General features: G+C 44.8%; 1 protein-coding gene across 2 annotated transcripts; it reads right to left on the reverse strand.

Moving 5' to 3' along the window:
* Positions 1 to 42: 42 nt before the first annotated feature.
* On the reverse strand, positions 43 to 21,465 carry Prdm1 (PR/SET domain 1). Of its 2 annotated transcripts, XM_021174900.3 has the most exons (8): positions 21,253 to 21,403; positions 19,786 to 19,864; positions 19,430 to 19,675; positions 12,965 to 13,084; positions 9,601 to 9,853; positions 3,867 to 4,972; positions 3,471 to 3,599; positions 43 to 3,059 (listed from the first exon to the last, which is right to left on the reverse strand). In XM_021174900.3, the coding sequence occupies exons 1-8, from the start codon at positions 21,312 to 21,314 to the stop codon at positions 2,484 to 2,486; spliced, it is 2,571 nt and encodes an 856-aa protein (XP_021030559.1). In that variant the 5' UTR covers positions 21,315 to 21,403; the 3' UTR covers positions 43 to 2,483. The 2 variants fall into 2 exon arrangements, with proteins under 2 accessions (XP_021030559.1, XP_021030560.1); XM_021174901.2 differs by lacking the exon at positions 19,786 to 19,864 and having other exon boundaries at positions 21,253 to 21,465.
* Positions 21,466 to 22,193: the final 728 nt, after the last annotated feature.

Consider the following 22,193-nt stretch of genomic DNA (forward strand, 5'->3'; position numbering starts at 1 on the left):
ACTAGACAAGCATTGGTAAAGCATGAACATTTATATTTTAATTTACATTTTGACAATTTGCACATAAATAACAATGTAAACCAGTACGTAAACATAAGATAGTTTGTTGTTCTAGCAAAGTAAAAAGCCAATAACTTTGGTCAGTTTTAACTCTGAGGAAAAAACAAACAAACCAACCAACCAACCAACCACTGTTCATTGTGGGCTCAACACTCTCATGTAAGAGGCCTAAGAGGAAGACAGATGGCAAGAAAAGCAATTGTCCTTGTAAAAATCCTCCCAACACAAGAAAAGCACAGGAGGAAAACAACCCAAGTTCACTGCAAAGAGATCGTATTTGTATTTGGTGTCAGTGTCAGGTCATGCTTTGGTTAACCTACAATTAAGTGAGTATTTTTCTCAAATACAGATGCATCCAGAAATGTCAGTCTTGTTGGGGCTGCAGCCCAGTGACAGCTTGCTTGCTAGCATGTGGGGAATCTCTGGTTTTGATCCTTGGAAGGTAAAGAGAAAACCCATCTAGCTAGTCACAGCAACAGGTCAGTAAGGCTCTTGGGTTTCCCCCCAGAGGATCTGAAGTTTTCCCTCTTTGTAAGTTGATCTATATATACAAAACTCTAAGGTAAGCATCAGACTGGGCAGTGAGCATGAGTCAGGGTTCCAGAGGAGGGAGAGGAAGAGGAAGAGGAGAGCAGAAATAGAAAAATGATTTTTATTCTGTGACCCAACTGACACACATGTAGCAAGGCAATCAAATGCGACTGGATGGTATGATGTTTCTATCCCTCCCGAGATGCTACATGCCCTCACCTCTGCACTGAGGTGCTCTGCTCTCTGGTAGTAGGCAGGGTGGCGCCCAAGCACCAAAGTCATAGCGAGGTCATGGAGTTTTAAGCAAAACTTCAGAGAGATTCTTTTTGCTCTTAGGAAAAAATAGGTTCTTTTACATGGCTTGGCTCACAATTTAAGTGGTTATAAATATATCATATATACACATGGTATAGTGGTATAAATAGGTTCATAAATATACAGCATTCTTTATTACACCTTGAACACCAACAGGTAACCTTTGGGCTTAGGAGAACACAGGACCGAACCACCCAGCCTACCATTTGGGAGCACACACGCTCAGCTGGGTAGCAACTCATGAGATACGACATTAATTCCTGCACTCCTACTGGATACACTCAATGAGGTAATTGTTGAACACTTTTGCAATGCCCTTTCATCTTTAATTAAGTTAATTATACAATGCAAAAACACAAATACTGAGAAAAGCTGAGTTTTACAGATACAATACAGTTGATGCGTTGGGGGCAGGAATGTTCATTACCCGCTTAACCTAAGATGATAAGAATACCCGTTTTTACTTTTATTTTTTCTGTTCTCTTTGCTTGCTTGTATTTTAAGTGTGGCCTGAGCCTTTCTACATCAAATCCTTCTTGGTAGGGCACCAGCTTTGTGCAATTTTGATATTAAAAACAAAAACAAAAACAAAAACAAGCCAACAGCAAAATGACAGCCAGACTCAAAGCCCCCAACCCTCACACACACACACAATATCTGTGCTTTAAGACAGATCTTCTGAACACGGCTTTTTTTTATCTTCTTCACATTTTCAGATAACACCCAGGGATGCCAAAGTCATATGGCCACTCAGAATGGTCATGTGACATTGGGAGACAGGTTGGCAAAGCCTTCCTGTCACTGTTTGGTAAAATTGTGACTAGGAGGAGGAAAACCAAACCATCATTCTGATACATAAAATATTTTTCTTCTTCCTTCCCCTCAAATTATTGCTCAGCAATTCTGCACACGTATCCCCAACTTATAGAATGTCACTCAGATTGTGTGATCTTCTGAGTTAACACACCAACCACATGACTTTGGCAATATCAAAACCTCATTTTAAAGCATTATCATAGAGATAGGTTGCCTGAAATCACAGAGCTATCTTCTAAGTCTCAGGCATTTAAACAGATGTGTAGAAATTATCTACAAAGAATGGCCACAGGACAAAGATACAACATTTATACTCAAATTACAAGGAATCTTTCCAGTCATTGTAAACTTCTTTAATTATTGCTTTTTGAAAGATAAACTGTATAATAAATTATGAAGAATTATCATTGAAAAAATAATTATGACTAGGCAATAGTTTTAGTAATAGGAAGGCGCTATGCAAACATATCCACACAAATATTCAAAATACACAGGTTCAAATATATAGACATGGCTGTAAATAAGTATATATATATTTATAATATGTATATATGTATATATAGTGAGTCTTTGCCTCATTTATGCCCTGAGATTTTGGTAACATTGGAGTCCTTCTTTAATTCCAGAGAGGTGCAGGGAAGCACCCGGTGCCAGCGGAGCTTTGCAGATCTGGAGTCATGTACAAGCAATTTGCTAAAGGCACCCTGATTCACCAAGCCATACCCTAAGAAGCAACACGAAACACTTATTTTCTGAAAATCTTAAGGATCCATCGGTTCAACTGTTTCTTGTTTGACCTTTACAGGCACCAGAGGTAGTGGGTTGCTGTGAGGCAACTTCATGAGGGACAGGTCCGATGACTCATAGAGGCTGCACCCTGAGGAGAGGAGGCCGTTCCCCATGTTTCTTTGCAAAGACACTTTCAGACTGGTTTCTTCTTTCTCTTTTCTGACCACAGCTAGAATCTCCTTCTCCACCATGGAGGTCACGTCGACACTGTCCTCCATGTCCTCAAGACGGTCTGCATTGTCGCTGATGTCGAACCTCTCGATTTCTTCATTGATTCGGGTCAGATCCTCCAAAGGCAGCCCAGCAGCTGGGCCCGCGGGGCAGTTGCCCTTCAGGTGGACCTTGAGGCTGCAGAGATGGATGTAGCTCTTGTGGCACTGGGTGCACTTGTGAGGCCGCTCCCGGGTATGCAGTCGCTTATGCAGCTTCAGGTGCACAAATTGCGTAAACTTGGCAGGGCACACCTTACATTGGTAAGGTTTTTCTCCAGAATGCAATCGAAGGTGGGTCTTGAGATTGCTTGTGCTGCTAAATCTCTTGTGGCAGACCTAAAGTGTGAGGGCAAGGGAAGGCAGAGAAAGGGCACAGGGAAGACCAGATTAATTGTTTGCAGCGGGAGGGGCAAGGCAGGCCAATAGCCAGCAACCTCTGCAGACCAGAAGCCTCTTTACAATGCTCATGCTGCGGTAAGGGGTCTTGGGGGGGGGGGAGCTGGGCACACAGTACTCTGAGGTACTGTTTATCTGAGGACATATCCCCACCCACTGAAACTTGACTGACATCCACCCAGCCATCCTCAGTATAGCCTGTGAGTAGTCACAGAGGTCCCAGGAGCTGTGCAGGGCCAGCAGCCTAGTGCAAGGCGATATTTTTTGTGTTGTTGAAACAACACAGGAAGACAATTCTACAGCGATTTTTTCCACAGAGGTCAAGAGTTCTACCCAGAGAATACTGCCCACCTGGCACTCATGTGGCTTCTCTCCTGTGTGTACCAGGTAGTGTTTCTGCAGGTGGGCGAGCTGAGTAAAACCCTTGTTGCAGGTCTGGCACTTGAAAGGCCGTTCTCCACTGTGCACTCTCAGGTGGACCTGGGGAGAAACCACAGGGGTGAACTCTGGGGTTGCAATGAGGCCTGCCTGCTAAGTTTCCCAGAGCCAGGTGTGTATAATGCAGATGCAAGCATCTTAGGAAAGACACTGAGATAAACCCTGTATTTTCAGTATTCAGCAGACCCCAGTTCAGGCTCAAGCTGGGTCTCCTATGGCTCAAGTGCACTCAACAATGCACGGCCTGGCAGCCAAGGGCAAACCAGCACGGGTCTGTGGGCAGAAACCCGCGGGGGTCTGGAGACCTACCTTCAGGTTGGAGAGCTGACCGAAGGTCTTGGCACAGACATTGCACTCATACTTGATCTTGCCGTTCTGTTTCTTCAGAGGGTAGGGAAGGGTCTTGTAACCAGTCATGTTTCGTTTGTTTTTAATGAGATTCATGGCTCCGTCAGTGCTGGGGGCCGCCATCACTGATGAGGTAGCTTTGGGTTGTACCACGTGTTCTGACGTGGCCGCAGTTCCCGCCGTTGGAGATCCGCTGGGGGGACTACTCTCGTCCTTCATGCTGGCTGCAGCCCCGGTAAGGGAGAAGGCACTGTGGGGTGCTGGGACAAGCACCTCTCTGGGGTGCTCCGGTGGAAGCAGCCTCCGGGCTCCATCAGTAGGCAGGGAACTCGGTAGGGAAGCTGGATTGAGCATGGGATGAGGCAGGTTGCCACCACTAAGGAGGTTACTGTAGACGGGATACAACCTAGGGAAGAGGCTGAAGTTGTTGATACCATTGATGTTGTTCATGGTGCTCAAGCCATTGGAACTAATGCCGTACGGTGGCAACAGGAACTTGGGGTAGTGAGCATTATAAGAAGGAATAAAAGCTGGTGGGAGGTGGGGGGCAGGTGCATAGCCAGGGTAGGAGCCCAGACCCTCGGAACCATAGGAAACATTCAAGTAGGAGTAGGAGTCCCGGTGTTCTGGGAGGCCTGGCGCCAGGGGCGACACTGTGTTCCCCGGGCTGCTGTGGGGGCTGGAGCTCTTAAGGCTCTGCTCCGGGCTGCTGCTCGCAGGGGGACTTGGAGTTGTGGAAGACGGAAGGGGACTGTGAGTTATGTAGGTGGGTCTCTCCATCCCATAGGCCAGGGACGCTTTCAAAAAGTCTTCTGGAAGAGGTGCCCGGATAGGATAAACCACGCGAGGGTAGAAGGGCATGTCGGGGCTCCCATTTTTCCGAAAGCCATCCATGTCCTTTTCTGAAGTGAAGGGTGAAATGTTGGAACGGTAGATGTCCTTCCTTTTGGAGGGATTGGAGTCCAGTTTTAGGATTTCTTTCACGCTGTACTCTCTCTTGGGGACACTCTTTGGGTAGAGTTCATTTTTCTCACTACTGTATTGCTTTGGGTTGCTTTCCGTTTGTGCTAAAATGAAGAAAAAAGGGCGGTTACTCACAGGGCTGTAGAGAACTGAAGTGAAATCAGAAAGCCATTCTCTCTTCTTGAGAAACCCTGAGCAGCAGCAAATACAAAGGCTAGACACCTGGCCCCTAACGCCTCTCACTCCGGAGGGAGGGCTCTGGGCCACCCACTCAGAAGCACTGCTCCACTTCCTCCAAGGGGGTGGGGGGGAGGAATCGGGAACAACATCAAACCCTGGACAATGGCAGCCTCCACAGAGCCCAGTGCCCCTTGGATGATCTCCTTCCCTGTAGTGAGAACTAGGATAGAAAAGTGCTGTTCAAACTGGAATGGGCAGAGTGTTCACTAAGATAGGGTGGAAAAAATACAGGGGTGGGGGGTTGTCACAGGTTAATAAGTCATTCGCAGTTTACCTAAAGGAAATCAGCATGCTGTGCAAACTTAGATGAAAGATTACAACTAGTTTTAAGTAATGAACTGTCATCAATTTCCAACTCGATTCTCTTTACATAGGAACTCCATAAGCCCTGTTCGAATTGCCTGTACCAACTAGAAGGGCATGGCGGCTGCCCCTTCTAGCCATTGCTCGGCAGTGCGAGCATTTCACCAAGGTTCTGGTCTAACCAGACTACCATCTGGGCTGTCTCCTGGTATCATGAGGTGTGACAGTCACCTCTGCCAAACCACGACAGGTACTTCCCAAGCCAGTTCAATTACTTATAGCACCAAAGAAAACAGAGACAGCTAAGAGGCAAACATTTACTCCTAGAGACAGCATATATGCCCTGGTCAAGCTCAGACAAGGAGAATACTGTCCTAAACTATCCATAGTTATGTAGGCCTAATTCGCAGGAAAAGCCTCACTCAGCTCAGCCTTCCTGGGCCAAAGATAAAACACATATGATGCACAGGCTGAGTTGTGTTTCTGGGATGCTCATTCAAACAGGCACTTCTCCCCAGGATGCTGAGAGAGAGCATCATTAGTTGGGGGGTGCACATGCTCGGAGTAGAAACAAGATTCTTGACCTCCACAGTTGAAGATCTGGTTTGGAATGACACTTAAGACAATGTAAAGAAGTATCCTTTGTGCTCTTATAAAACAGCCCTTTGGGGCTTAACTGAGAAGGAACTCCAAGCTTGCTACCTGATAGGTCTGAAGATGAACTCTGTGGAAGCCAGAAGTAAAGCTTTCAGATCCATTCTCCAGGCTGACAAGCTGGAGGGATTTGATGCCAGTCGGAAAGCGCTTTACAGGACGTTATCTCCTGCTGGCTGTTATCAGTTACTCCTGGGTAAGCCAGAGCCCCAGAATAAACACCGTGGACAACACTATCAGGGGAGATGTTGATGGGGTCAGTGACAGAAAGCTTTCTGAGGGAGAGCAATTTCTCAAGCCTCTCAACCAAAATAAATATCCCCTTATCAGCCCAATATCAGTCCTTCGGGTGAGGCCCAGCAGGCAGGAAGTTCAAATTGTCACTTTTGTTTTTTAAAGCTAAAATGGTAAAGGAAGAGAGAGACAGGTTAAGCTGGAAGACTGACAGGCGAGGCATCCCACAGTCACAGGAAGGGATTTACTGGAGGTAAGACAAAAAGATAATGATTTTAGAAGCACCCTCAGGTTAAGAGAAAAGAAGTTGTGCGCCCATGTGCGTGTGCATGTGTGTGTGTGTGTGCGCGTGCATGAGCGTGTGAGAGAGTGTGCAAGCCTGCTTGTGTACAGCCTTCCTAACTCTGCTCCTTTTTTGCTGGGGGTCTGGGGGAAGACTTATTGTGCAGTCTCAGTTGGTCTGGAACTTGTTATATAGATCGGACTGGCCAAGAATTCAGAGATCCACCAGCGTCTGCCTCTCAATCACTGGGATTGAGGGTGTGTGCCACCACACCCCTGTCTGTGCCATTTTTTTATGTGGCAAATCACATCAAAGACTCATAATGTTTTTGTAGTAGTCCCACAGTGGAAACTTAACAAATGAAAGCTGTTAAGTATAAAGAATTGGGCTTTCTTCCAGTGCAGGCCACAGGTCTCTCTTCTTGCTAAGCACTTTAGTTACTGAACTGCTGTGAAGCTAACGACTGAACCAAGAAACAAAGAAGTCAGAACTTTTCATGTTCTCCGTGACACGCATAATTTAGTGTTTGGTGGCTCTGTCTTTAGAAAACAAACCAACCAACAAACAAACAAAAAACAGGCTGAGAACTTATCCTGAAGGAATGCCGGCAGCAAAATGTCAGTCTCTAAAATACTTTACAGCTGGAAATTATAGACTGTATATGAAGGTACATTTTGAAAGCTCATCCTGCAGCAGCTGACTAATCACAGGAGCTGATATCATTTCTAACTCTCCCACTTAGCAGCTTGAGTTAACATGAAAAAGAAAATCAAGATCTGTTTTTGTTCTTAAATCTTAAGTGGCTGTAGGCGGACAGAGTCATTTCAAGAGTGAGCTGCTTTGGAAGGTTCTGAATGGCTTAATTATGCCGACTCACATTTTCGATCTATAATAAGCACCCCCAAGACTACAAGAAAGAACCTAGAAGTTCTGCAGTAGGCAAAACAAAGTCTGTTTTCAACTGAAACCGAGAAAGCAGATTAACATTCAGAAGTCTATAATTTGGTCAACTGATTTCTAGATGGGTTAGTTAGATAGATAGAAAAAAAAAATTACCAAAAAGGTTGGGAGGGCCAGGAGCTAAATTTAATAGTTCCTTTCCACATTCCTCTCTCCCTTCTCTTTCCTGTCAGTTTGTGATTTCTGGGGACTTACATTCTTTCATTAGGTTTCCATCCCCTGCACCCCATGGTGGAAGTCCTTACGGAGATTCTGGACAGACCTCTATTGTGCTTTAAGCCTGGAAATCTAGCACAGCCCATCTTGGACACTCGATCTGCCTATTAGGCCTGATGAAATGCTGGAAATTTTCCTGATCAGAGTGCCAGTCATCAGTGGCCACACCTGGGCCAACAGGTTTCACAATCAGGAGCAAGAGCCTTGCAGGGCAACTGAATGGTTAACTCTCTTTCTGTCCTAGGAATGTCAGACAAAGGAGGTGCTCCTGTGACCCTCAGAAGACTCCTGCATCAGTCAAAGGGGGGGGGGGTCTCTGAAGAGCAAAGCTGTCATTTCATAGCGTGATGAAACTTACTTCTGGACACAAAGAGTAAACACAGGCATTGGGGGGATGGGGGGAGGTGGCGGGGGGAGGGCACAGGCCTGTGATCCTAGCATTTTGGAGGTGACAGTGGTATCAAAGGCTCAAGGCTTTCCCTGACTACCTATCAAGTTTGAACTGAACCTAAGCAGCATGAAGGCCTTGTCCATAAACAAACAAACAAACAAACACCCAAAGCAAACCCAAACACACGAGGAGAGGGCTTGCTGCTATCGGGCAGGTACCTACCCACCATGCTTAGCGCAAGGGTGTACGTTGCTGAGCTGAGGGCCCGGGGCAGAAACACTATATTGTGAGCCTACCAGAAAGGTACTGAAGCTAAGATTTTCAGAAAACTGAAAATTCCTGAGAGCACAAGCATTGTAGAATGAACATGGCTAGCGAGACACTGTCCTTGGTCTTAAAAGTTAAAATACTAAAATTAATATTTCTAGTGCTTCAGTGGTAAAATATGAACTACATTTAGTCTCCAGGGAAAGCAAATGAGACTGAATAGTAGAAACTGGGTAAAGTCTAGCTTGGAAGTCTCTATAGATTTCTGGACATGTTTACTCAAATTTCAGAGACTATCAAAATGAAAACTTTTAAACCTTCAACATCTAGCTTTCATGGGAAGATGGTCAATTGAAAAATGCTGTAAGATTCAGCAGTATAACCCAGAACACACACCCCGAGTTAAAATAGAAGTTAGAATTTTTTATTCTTAATTCTTAAATTGTTCCTAAAGCTACCTGAGACTGACTGAAGAGGGAAAGCTTGCTAGAGGGCATGACAGTAACTTTAGCCAAAATTAAAAAAAAAAAAAAAAAGAAAGAAAGAAAAGAAAAAGTAAAAGCTTATAAACCTAAGGAAGCAAGAATTTGTCAAGATAAAGAGATAGGCGGTTACCGTAAGCCTGATTGAAAGATGAGATCAGTCCCCTTTACCATAAGGAAGGAAGCTCAGATATGACATCTCTTAGGGTTATTCACTTAGACTACTTGAACAATTATGACAGTTTTTTTTTTCTAGAAAACAGCTTTCCACATTAGATCATGGCTTTACAGGCACACGTATCTTCACAAGATTTCAGTGAAAACTCAAAGCTCTGACACAGCACAGCAGGAAGGGACTGCAGCTGGCGTGTTCCACATGTCCATACGCATTGGGACTGTGCCTACAGCCGCTTGCATAAATTAGAATCGGAAATATACTTCTTCCTGTAACTTTCTGAAAACAACATTCTGTATTGGTTATTTTATACAATATATGTAATATGTATACATTTGATGATTACGTCTTATAATAAGGAGTAGGGACATTAAAGAATGTTTTTCCTCTTCCTCGTCTTAGCTAAAGCCACCTACTTAGTCCAACACAAGACGAAGCCATATAATTAGACAACATGTTATTAGCTCACAGGGGCAGAACTGACATTACTGGCATTTTTAATTTTTTTTGTTCTGTAATCCACTTACTGAGATTTATCACTGTGAGCTCTCCAGGATAAGGATAGTGGAGCCTCTCCGCAAAGTCCCGACAATACCACACAAGAAGTTCCTGGTTGGCAGGGATAGGCTTAATAGTGTAGAAGTAGATGTTCATCCCGTTCTGACAGGCAGCCAGGTTTTGCTCCCGGGCAGAGTGAGCTGGATTCACGTAGCGCATCCAGTTGCTTTTCTCCTCATTAAAGCCATCAATAAAGTGGTGGAACTCCTCTCTGGAATAGATCTGTTCAAAGGAGAGGATAGATGCAGTGTGAAAGACAGCCAGCCGGCTGGCCCAAAGCGACCGGGAAGCTTCCCTGAATGGCTCAGAACGAACACAGGCGAGCAACCAACGCTGTACCCATGACACTCCAGGCCTCATTGCTGATCTGGTGGGACTCACGCTGAATCAGCAGAAATGGGGGAGGAAACAAGGCACGTTGTGCTAGTTACCTTTCCATTTCAATTTCATGGTCTTCTCATGTTGGGGAGGGCAGTGGATAGCAAAATAATAATAATAATAATAATAATAATAATAATATCCCAATTAACAACAGCCGAGAGTGGGTGAAACTACCATAAAGAGGTACTCTTGCTACAGTAGCGAATATCGATCAGGCGACTCTGCTCAGCCCAGAGTTCCAACTCTGCTGACTTCTAGTGCTTTGAGTCACTGGGCACAGCAGCCGAGAGGACTGCGTCAAACTGAGTCTCACCTTTTTTCTATGGCCTCTGTACTTGTGTTTCCTACACCTCCGCCCGCCCGGGGCTTAGACTCTGCAAACATCCTCCACCCCCAACCCTGAGTCCCACAGTAACACTTGTTCAGATGAATACTTGGAACCCTGCCTTTTTGTGGAAACACTGGGTGGGGCAAAGGTGAACTTCACCTGCCATAACAAAGTGAGGCACTGGCACGGAGGCCAAAGTTTGACAGCCTATCGCGAAGTAACTTTTCCTCTTGGTAAACACAGGCGGCCACCCTGTGCCTCTTTCCTGACAAAGGGGTAGAGAGATTTGCCCATATCTGTGAGGAGGGTAGCATACACGGTCTGCACACACAAGAGCCACGAGTTTGGGCTTTTGGAAAAAGAAGAGAAAGAAAATATATGGTTCTTGTGGAGAAGAACTCAGAGTCTGTCCTTCAGCAATGCTACCTCTGACTCACAGCTGTACTCACAGTGCTTGGTTAAAGGCATAGTTAAGATCAGGGGAGAAATACACTCCCCTACTGAAACCAAGGGGTCAAAGACTCACTCCTTATCCTCTCCAGAAAAGCTCCTCTCCTTGAAGAACCACCGCCTTCCTTCAGAGCAGAGAGCTCTCTTTACACACAAGACAGTCTCCAAGAAGAACGGCGCTTCCATGCTCACCTCAGGGAGTTTGCTCTACAGGGCTATTTGCTGTATTCTTAGTCACACACGGGCTGTGTGACCGTTTCTGTATTTCCCTCTAACGTTATCAGAAATAAAAAAGGAACTCTGTCCCTTTAACGCAGGCAGTAAACAGCAGAATCAGTCTCTTTTAAGAGTGACTTCCTGTGAATTGTGAGGGGGGGTGGTGGTGCGTGTGGCTTCATCAAAGCAGCCTGCGAGAGCTTCCGCGGTGTGTCTTGTTAAGAGAAAATGTAACAAGACCGACTGGATTCTGCTATCAAGAGGGGTTTTCAAGTTTGTTTACTCTGACGCGCAAACTTCCAGGAACAAGGGGTTCCATCGCCCTTACACCAGGGCGGAAACAGCTAGCAGAAGGTGTGCTGATCCCAGTAGGCTTTCCATGGCTACGGTTTACTGTATCCTTGTTTAAAAAAAAAAAAAGGACCTTGGATGTCGTGAAAGTCACACGCACCCCAAGAAAATAGCATCATGCTTTTGTAAAAGGCACAGTGATACCAGCCTTTCCATCCAGTATCAAGAAGACTAAACACAAGCTGATTCATACTACAGTTACAAGAAATGTCACTGCTTTCTCAACCTGAGCATCTCTGACTGTGTAATTTGCATGACACCCTTTCATTCCTCACAACAGAGAGATGTTCCTATTCCTGCTTGACAAATCAGGATCTTCCAACCTGTGAATAGATTCATTCCTGTCTTCCTTGCATGTGGACAGCCGACTTAAATAATTCCTCCCAAGGGAAGCCTTCTAGTTATTTAGTCTAATTCTTTTTGTAAATCTTTAAATGGGACAGCGGGGACAGTAATGGGAGAGCCTTTGGTGCTTCTTGACCGTTTTCAGAACGACAGTGTCAGATTGTCTTCATTCATACCAGCTGAGGCCAAGATTAATCTACCACTGGTGGCTCTCATCTGAGAACAGCAGTAAAGGCAAAACCGCTCATAATCTCAGACTTCGAATCTTGGAGCAATATATTTTAACACCAACCAAGTATTAAATAAATAAAAATTGAGAACAAATACTTAACAAGACTACAGCTGCAGCTGTAGAAGTAGTACGTTTCTGGAAACAAAGCCTTCCTAGCTGAAGACAGACTCTCTCAGGAATAAGTAATTTTTTAACCAAAGTCTTTTTCTCATGTAATCCAGTTTTGGATATTACCATTTCTCTGGGTGGTGTATATTTCATGTCTGTGTGAGGAAAACAGCTCACTGAATTTGTATAAATAGCTCTTCATTTCTACACTGAGGAAAACTGAACATGCTAGAGACATCTCAGAGAACAATTTTTACCCATGAATCCCATCTCCCAGGTCACCTCAGAATCCTCGCTAACCCTGACATTCCAAAGGAGATAGCATAGGCCAGACCTTTAGAATAGTTATTCCACCTGAGTCTACAATCTCAGACACACGAGGATTTTCCTCATGCTTAACAACTATGATACTGTCAAATGTAACCGGTTAATGGTGCAGATGGATTTAAATAAAACTAGCTCCATGATCCTTCCCAGTTCCACTAACCTACCATCTACCTCTCTTAGTGACATTTGTCTTCGAGATCAAGTTCACTTAGGATAACTCTTCCATTCAAATGAAGTTAACTCAGCAAGAAATCAAGAAAGGGTGAAATCTAAGCCTCCAGTGACTCATTACTACTTCCTCGAAGAGAAATGCAAATGAGCCTGCCCTTGAAGCAAGCAGCAAACTGTTTCCTTTCCTCACAGACCTGTATGTAATGAGTTGCAAAAATTGAGATTCACAGGTAGTCCACATCTAACCACCTCCATCCAGCTAATATTCTAGGCAGAGCGTTTAACCAGTTCTACTGAACTTGCTCAGAATTCCAGTGTTTCCCTGGGTGAGCCCTGCTGTGTTGAAAAGGAAGTGAGCCTGTTCTTTAAGCTCCATTTACCCCCTATAGTGAAAAGTCTTAAAAAAAAATGTTTTCTTACTTACCCGCCAAAAATACTTCCTGTTGGCATTCTTGGGAACTGTGTCATTGGTGTAGACTTCACCGATGAGGGGTCCAAAGCGCGTTCCCTTCGGTATGTACTCCTTACTAACCACGCCAATAACCTAAAGGGAAAAAAATATGAGGCCATTACTCAGACTCTGAGATGGCAAGCTAGCTCGCTGAGTGAATTGATAACCCAGCACGGCACCATCAATGCCTCCACAGTTAGCAGTAAGCTTCATGAGAGTCATCGTTTAAAGTCATCCAAGTGCTGAAACTGAAATAGTCCAGGGGACTGCTTTCTAGTGACTGACTCGGCTCTATGGCCTCTCATGGTGGAAGATCAGAAGATGAGCATTCTAAGAGAATCAAACGGCCCGAGAGAGATGTCAAGATTACTGCCTTCAGTTTCCTAGTTCCCTCCTTCTCCCTCAAACCATAAACACCGTGCTTGAGGGAAATGCAAGAGTTTTAACCTCAGAAACCAAAATAATGCTCTTTAGCTGTTCCACAGAGGCCGAGGGAACCAGAAACCAAACACATTAAGGTTTTTTTTGTTTTTGTTTTTGTTTTTTTTTTTGTTTGTTTTTAAATTCCAGATGACATCTCTCTCCCTTTTTGCTTTTAGCTCGTACGGCTTCTTTACTAGAAGAAAGATCTTTCAAGTAACTTTGTTCTTCTCTAACATCTACTCAATGGTGGTCAGAAGTCCCTCTTTGAAATGGAATATGTAATGAGACTGTGGGTTCTAAAAGATGTGGCTTCTAAGATCTGAGGAAATGACCTTTTCAAACTGAAGGCCTCACACACTCTTGACTCTGTGGGGTTTGCTGAAGAAACACGTTAACTATGGCGACTCTTCCTTGAGCATAACTTTTTTTTTACTGTATCAAAAAAAAAAAATAACAATACAACTCAGACACAAACCAGGAAGTAATTCAAATGAGCCCAGAGTGACTCTGTACCCCTTTCACAGTGCCAGGTGAGCCAGGGCAAGGTAATGCACAGCATTTATCTTTACTTGGCTTTTTTGTTGGTGGCTCTCCTATGATTATATTCCTGAATGGTAGGTGCAGAGAAGCAAATCAATGTCTCTTCAGGTAGTTTGAGTAGAAATCCAAGATTTGGGCTGCGATACACACTGGTATCCAGCCTCATCCATAGTTAAAACTCGGGTCTAGTGTGGAATAAACACACGTGAAGAGTGGGGACAGGCCACTCTCATGACAGGTGTCCTTTTATCATCCGATGCCATTTTGTTAAATAATTTAATATTCAATACATGTTAACAGGGCATTCTTAAGACAGGAAAGGGGAGAGGAGAAATTCTCTATATCCAGCACAATTCGAAACAGATTCGTTGAGTTAAAGGTGTTATTTTTGGTCCTGTTTGAATTTGTGGCAAAGGTCTGAAGAAAGCAGATGTTCGTCTCCTCCTCTGCCCTCGTCACATCTGTCTAGGCTTCCAAGACACCTCATCATTGGTGGTGTCTGCTAGTAGCCTAACTTTGGGGGAACAAGAGCATCTCAGAGCAGAGACTCTGGAGATAAAAATTTACACAGAAAGCTTGACTACGCTTCCCTGGTCCCAGGCTTGTTTGGGTGAATTATTGAACCCACTCTGTAAAATCCATGGAATTGTCTTCTATAATACACAAATTATTAGACATTTACATTTGAATGCTTATTCCATAATATTAAAATGCCAAGCAGGAAAAACAAATAATGCCATTTGTCAGGGAGCCAATAATTAGCAGCTGATAATTTCAACATATCCACTTTAAAGCAGTAATTTTAAGAAAGGCACTCGACTGGTTCATCAACTTTGTTTTAAATTATAGCCTCCTGCGCACAGTTTCTTGGGAGCCAGAGCTTGATTACCAACATGGAGCAGTACAATGAGGTCACAGCTTCCCTTCCAGATTGCCATTCTCTCTACAGAAGAGACACTTGGTTTTCACCTACCGATTTTAACGCTAACAAAACACATTGTCCTGTGGCCAAAAGGAAGTTATTTAGAATCTTGGGGGAAAAAAAAAAGAAAAAGAAAGAAGGCACAAGCTATCTAGTACCTTTTAGGCACAACTACGGAGTTGGCACCGTAACTGTTTAAGTCAGTGTTTGGAGCGCCTGCCATCTTTAACCTTAAAAATGCAACTCAACAGACAAGTCATGTGAATGAGAGAAAAAGGAGTCACCAGCAATTCTGGGGTGGCTTCAAGTCCCTGCCACTCTGGAGGCAGAGGCAAGAAATTAGTGAGTCCAAGGTCAGTCTGGGAAATATAACCAGACCAAAATGCAATATTAGATTATTTTTATGAGTACAATAGGACCTTAATATTTAAAATTCCTACTATACACAGAGCTGAAGAACATGAGGAAATTCACACTGATAGGTAAACAGAGACACACAATTCAGCATTCTGAGGTTAGAGGAACCCTGTAGCTTCGAAATCACCTGTCTCACTAGGTGTGGTGTGGTGCATGCCTCTAATCATAGCATGCAGGTAGATCAGCAACTTGTGGCCTGCGTGCCGACTACAGACATCTCAAGATTCTATCTCAGAAAAGAACATCAAATAAACCACCTATAGCCACCCCAAGTTCAGCATGCTAACAACACACAATAAACCCCTTCACGTCTAATCCATGTCTGATTCCTTAATCAAAGAAGACATAGAAACTGCAGCTTAGGTTCTGGTGATTGTGGGGTGTCTTAGGATGGGGATAAGAGCCAGGGTTGTTCTTAATGGAAAGTAGGAAACAGATCCAGATGAGTATCTTAGCCCAACCCATCTTCCTAACCCATTGTTTACAGTGTCCTCCCCTAGGAACAAGCAGAGGGCACAGAGAAACTTGACCTGTGCTTTTGAGTTGAGCACTGCTAAAAAGACTAAGAGTGTGCCTCACCTAACTGAGGAAAGAAACTTCACTGGAACTGACCAGGGTCCTAAAGAATTACTCCTGGGGACTGGCTGCTGTGTGCCTTCCCTACACCCATCAGGAAGAGAAAGAGGCCTCCTGAGGCTGCCCATGCTTCGGCCCCACGGAAGCTCTTCATGGCTTGCTTTATGTGCGGAGCCGACCCCTTTGCCACCTGGGCACATCTGTCTCTGTCAGTGGCGTTGGCTATAGGACACAAACTGGAGCTCAGAGACAAAAAGCAGAGCTTCTTTTTAACTTTACAAAAGAAAGATTCCTACAGTGCAGGACGGAGTGAGTGGGAGTGGGAGTACAGAATGAAAGTCGGATGATAAGGACAACATAGGTCTGTTTGTTTGCTTTCAAAACAAACAGCCATTTAGAGAGTGTTCATACAGGAGCCCAGTAGAAAGCAGGGGGATTTGAAAGGAGACACTATTCAGTTCCAAATGTGGCCTGAATTTCCTCACTTCAAATTAAGGTTACTTTAATTACTTGCTGTTTTTCCCCTCCCCAAATCTCGCCCAACAATTAGATTTCCTTTCCTGTATTTTTACTATAAAGGTATAGACCGAGATATCAAGTCTATACTTCAGTCCAGTTTTCAAAGGAATTAGCAGGTGTTTTTGAAAGGTCTCCTGCTTCATGTTATCTTTATATGAAGGGAGATGTGGTGGCACTCTGGCACATACTACCAAATAAAAAAGTCTGGAGGTGGAATTGCATGTTGTGCTGAGATTCCATACAGATGGCTCAATTTAATAATGGACTTCAATCAGGATGGACACCATGTCCCTAGATCTGCCTGATGTTTGTCACCACTCAACTTCAGACCAGAGTCAGAGGAGCCACACAGTGCCTGAGGACAAACCACCTAAGCTGACAGCAGAAAGTTGTCCTGGATACTGCTCTCCCAATGTCAAAACTGATTTTTTTTTCTTATGCAGTCAAATATTCAAAGATTATTTCAGGAGGACGAGGGGGAAATCCCACGGAAGAAGAACCCACCGGGTTAAACGTTCTAAAAGTTTTGAAGAGTGTGCTTGTACTTGGTTTTAGATCTGGAAATAGGAAGTAAGAATGATCAAACGGCCCCAATAAAAGAACAGAATGATTCTGAGCCAGAGCTAAAAATTGATGTTAAGATCAGAAATACAGTTTGCATGTTTTGTTTTTAAATCAAGGGGGGTGGGGGTGGGGGTGGGAAGGTGCTGACACATAGCACAGATTCATAATGAAAAATGATCTTGTTTTTTTTTTTTTAAAAAATCCCCAGGATGTCAGCACACAGTACATAAAGTAACAGCTTTTGCTATCTTAATGAAAACATTTAAAGATGGGCAAGCCAGGTCAGTCAGATAAAAGCTACACGTCGAAAGGCCTTTCCCTGTTTCCACAGCTCATGGAACTCACAGAACTAACTGAACAATGGTAATGTAAACACTTCCTCCATCCTAGATGCTTCTGGCCTGGAACTGGTTTGCAGCTATCACACCCTCAATGGCTCAATTCTGTCCTCTTTCACCACCCCAAGGGACCTGTCCCAAAGTTCACAACAGAAGGAGCCGGAGAGAAGGGAAAAACAGGCCCACATTTGGGTGTATGCTTAGGATAGGATGATGCTTAAATTTTGTTTCCTGGCGGCTTTCATGATTGAGGACCAAAGAGGTGCTACCACAACGATTTGACTTTTCTTTTGGTAAAACCTAGAGCAGGCTCAAAGAATCCTGACTTTCTATGTGTTGTGAAGGACACCCTGTCAGAAACACAAGTACTGCCTCTTTCTGGTTGCTTAACATACAGAGATGGGAAGGAATTCAGCAGAAAAGAAAAAGAATCAAACAGGCTTAGTGAAAAGCTGTGCCTGAACGATGCTAAGATAAATAAAGCCACAGTGACACCAAGAGGGACCAGAGTAGCATGAGCTAGAAATACCTGGAGCAATCAGAGAACTTTGCTCCCAGTCTGTGCCTGGCTGTAACTCTAGCCTTCGGGGAAGCTGACTAGCTGAACCTTGAACTAAATGATCTAATAGCATAACTCCGTTCAGCCATGGTTTTCAGTAGAACAACAAAAATTGAAAAACTTTATAGGGCTGAGCTGAGAAGGACTCTGTAGGAGAACAGGGCCGATGACCAAAAACCAGGACTCTCTATTTCTATCCCAATAGGCTACAGAGACAACAGGACATGAATGGCCCCTTTTGAAGGGACCAGTATTTAGGCAAATCTGATGGGGGAAGAACACACTACACCTTTTAAAGCCACAGCCAGACCTCAAATACCCAAACAAACGCCACATTGACTCCATGGGTTACATACTCAGAGGCTTTCTGTTGAGAAGAACATTGTTTTCAGAAAGAGGTATAATTAAGGGTGACCTCTGGGGTTACATTTTTTTTTTTGGTGGTATTTATACACAAACTACAATTTAAAATTTGCTTTTCATAAAACACAACACTAGTTTCCCATCAGAAATAGAACAAAGAGTGGAACTTTAGTGAAACACAAGGTAGAATTCCTCTCTTTAAGTTTAGCTCTCTGTCTTTGCCACCTCCCTCCTTCCCCCCAAACACTGAACTGAGACACACAAACAGGAAAGAGACAGTGTTTCCCCACCTCTGGAGTTTCTTTCCCATGTTGTCGCTTAGGGAAGGCGGAAAGTGACCTGGCACTTTCATAACGCATAGACCTAGGAGCAAATCTGGAATCCTTACAACACAGAATCCCTCCTTTCACTGCTCCCCAAAGACAGCAAGGATCAGAAACCACAGCACTGTGGGCAGTGGTGATGGTGGGAAGTCTCCTGAGGGCTAGCCTCAGCAACTTAGCCATCAGGAGAGCAACTGCAGCAGCCAGATTCTCAGAGCAAGAAGTTATTTTGCAAATCACTTCACAGCCGACTCTAATTGTTATATAAACACAAATCAGGTGCTCCTCAGGTGCTCTGTGTCTTTGATACAAAGAGTGTACCCACTTCAGAAGCCATAAAACATGGACCTGCCGGCCTGGCCCAGGCCAGGGAGCTGCCACAGGTTAAGGGTGGTTAGTGAAGTCATCCTGACAGAGGACACTTTTACGTGACCCTCTTCCTGGTTAATGCCATCACTTCAGTTCATAAACACGTCAAGGTTTTGAGAATAATTTTAGAAACCCAGCTAATAAAGCCGGCTCGTTAAAAGAATAAAGCCATCTCATGAGCAGAGGAAAAACTTTTTCTAAGGAAGTTTCTTTCCTTTAAAGCTGTCATCCAAGAGGGCCAGCGGGTGAAGCACTGAGCCCTTTACGATGCTGCCCACCAGTGCTGCCAGTTAGCTTTCCCAAGACATGTCAACTTGCCAAAAGATTTAACTGTTTACTAATTAGTATAGAACAGCTGAAAGGAGGGAAAAATGAATAGGAATTGGTTTGAAGAGAAAGCAAGGAAAACAGCCACTGGAGCGATCAATTATTTGCCAATGCATATAAATTCTCATGGTTCTCAGAGATAGTAGTAGGAGAGCTGGCCCAATTACCAGTCAGACTTCAAGAAGGCAGCCGGCTTACCTCTTTGCTGTTGTTGGCAGCGTACTTGAAAAGCAGGTTCCTTGGTAAGGATGCCTCGGCTTGAACAGAAGTACCCCCGTCGGCGCCGGAATCCCAGGGGTGGTCGTTCACTATGTATGTACACTTCTCCTCAAACTCGGCCTCTGTCCACAAAGTCATATCAGCGTCCTCCATGTCCATTTTCATGATCCCAGTCTCTGCCAGTCCTTGAAACTTCACGGAGCCGGAGCTAGACTTGGGGGCAGCCTGGAAGAGAAGGGAAAGGCTTTTAATCCCCATTGTCCGGCGCTCCTGTGCCTCCCTCTTAGAGGCTATGACTAACACGGTGCTCTGAAGACTTTAAAAGCTTGGAGTACTTGTACAGTTGAGTAAGAGTCCAAAGCCGTGTAAAGTAGACTGCCTTGAAGAAGCACGGTTTTAAAATGCAGCCTTTGGCTGAAAAAAAAAAAAAGTACATGTATATGGTAACCTCATCGGGAGAGAAAGAACAGCTACCTTTGAACAATCCTTGGCTTTATCACTCAAGGCAGAAATGTGTTGTGGGCGCTGCTGCGTCCTGTGTCCCGGGACGCCCGGGGTCATGGCCGCCAGACCCTCAGAGCTGTGGAAAAGCTGTCTCAGAGAAGTGTCACAAACAAGGGGAGGAAGAGGCAGGGGCGCTGCCTGCGTCTGAATGAAGCTAAAAATGGAAAACTCGTGTGGTGCAGGAGCGGAACCCAGTCTGCCTTTTCCAAATGGGGAAAACTGAACTTTCCCACCAGCTCCCTAGCGAAGCAACTTTCAAAACAACTGGGTCCCCTCCCTCTGCCGCGCGCGCGCGCGCGCGCGCGCGTTCAGTCTCTTTCATCCTCCAGCAGGCAAGCCTGAGAGGGGTTGCATCCTGCCAGCATCCTTAAGTACCAGCTTTCCCGAGCTCCCATGGACCACAGGAAAAGAAAAATTGGAGAAGAGGGAAACACCCAGCAGTTTTTTTTTTTTAATCTGTGGGCATCTCGAGCCAGATAGGAAAATTAAAAACATAAAAAAAAAAGTCAATAGAATTCCCTGAAGAGAATTCCTTTAGGAGCCCTCAGCCACAAATAGCACTTTCTATTTAAATGTGAAAGTGCATGAATTCCCAGAAGTCACTGAAGTGGCACAGTTTACTGTAACTAAAGTTATACAGAAGACTTGGGGATCCTCCTCTTATCTGCCCTCGGAAAAAGTCCTTTCCAAAGAGGAAAAGCAAGAAAGATAAAACAGCCTCTGCAACGTAGACGCCGCAGATAAAAATTAGGAATAAGGATATCCATGTAAGAACGCGCGCTTGTGAAAATGTAAACACAGTACAGCGGGAGTCCCTCCCCGGAGCTGGTCTTTACAATTCGTCCCTAGATACGACGCTCCGAGAAGGGGAAAGATGTCCTTGTCCCGGGTACAACTTAAACTATCTTATTCTTATTTAGTTCCAACACGTAAGGTCATGTTGGACAAACGATGTTAAATACAAATGAAAACCTAAGTCAACCCGGGATAGTTACAGTAATGTAAAGGCAGCGAGTGGCGAAGCGGACAGGAACCACTACTGAAATTTCAGTGAGTTGACAATTATGTCTAGAACTGAAAGGGTTAATGATTCATACGGAGGAAAAGAAGTCTTCTAAATGTTTGACAGTGCTCCGCATACTAAAACAGAGCGCTGGTATCTACTGAGGCTTCATTCTTTTTTTTTTTTTTTTTTTTTAAAGGGGTGGGGGGGGGAGAAAAGTTAAAAAAAAAAAGGAAAGAAAGAAAAAGGGATAAAAAGTTTTAAATCGTATTAAAGACAGAATCTGGTTCCTTACCAAGGTCGTACCCACACGTTTTTCGAAGAGAAGATCCAACATCTGAGATAAGCCTCTCTCATGTCCACCCAGTCCACATCCTCCCGCGTCCCTGCCGGGCTGAGCAGTACTGACGCGCACCTCGGCGGTCCCTCCTTTTCTACGGCCGCGGGCCGGGCTCGCTCCGGGCGGACAGGTGCTGCGCGCTGCTCTTGCGTCTCCGCGACACTGGAGGGCCGAGTGTCACGGCAGCAGTGTCTGTGCGAGTGAGCGAGTGAGCGAGCGACTGACTACTCTTCCCCCTCCCTGCCCTGCCGCAGACTTCTTTACCAATACTGACGGTCTGATTCACTCCTACCCGCCGCCGCGATGGGGGCGTGGCCGCACCTGGCCAGCCCAGCCGTGCAGCGTGGGGTTCAGGGCTTCCCCCCACCGACTGCGACCCGCGGCAGCTTCCTCTGTTTGCAAATGGATTTCAACAAGGACTGGGAATCTTCTTACTTCCCTTTGCAGGCGCTTGCCCTCCATGTTTACCCACACTACGATTGTATTCTAAGTCCTCCGGATCGCTAGCTTCCTGTCGCGGCAGAGCGGGGCGGGGTGGGGGACTCCTCCTCAAAAGAAAACCCTAGTCACCTAAACTCGGTGTCTCAATTACAGGATCCGACGTACTTCGAAGGAAAGAGCTAAAGTATTTTGGCAGCACATGCAATACAAAGTCGCTGTGTAGTCCTGGAGTCATTGCCAATGAAATAAATATTCTAAGGCGGTTCTCCTCTAGTATTAAACGTATAGGATTTCATTTCTCCTGCTAACTGAATACATTCAGCTTGGGTAGACCTAACTTCCTCCTTTCGACCATTTGGAAATAGGGAAACAGGAAAAAGTTATTATCATATATACTGGTTTTGTTGTCCCTGCCTCTCATCTCCAAACCCACAGCCAGGCTTCTGAGCGTGTGC

Source organism: Mus caroli, unplaced genomic scaffold (assembly GCF_978045245.1).
Source record: "Mus caroli unplaced genomic scaffold, Mus_caroli_1 scaffold_9, whole genome shotgun sequence".
NCBI lineage: Eukaryota > Metazoa > Chordata > Mammalia > Rodentia > Muridae > Mus > Mus caroli.

Coding starts and splice junctions, on each gene's coding strand:
- Prdm1 (XM_021174900.3), bottom strand. CDS start 21,314: ATGAGAGAGGCTTATCTCAGATGTTGGATCTTCTCTTCGAAAAACGTG. Junction 4,973..9,600: donor GCTCACAGTGATAAATCTCA/GTAAGTGGATTA, acceptor TCTTCATTTTAG/CACAAACGGAAAGCAACCCA. Junction 3,060..3,470: donor AGAAGCCACATGAGTGCCAG/GTGGGCAGTATT, acceptor CTCACACTTTAG/GTCTGCCACAAGAGATTTAG.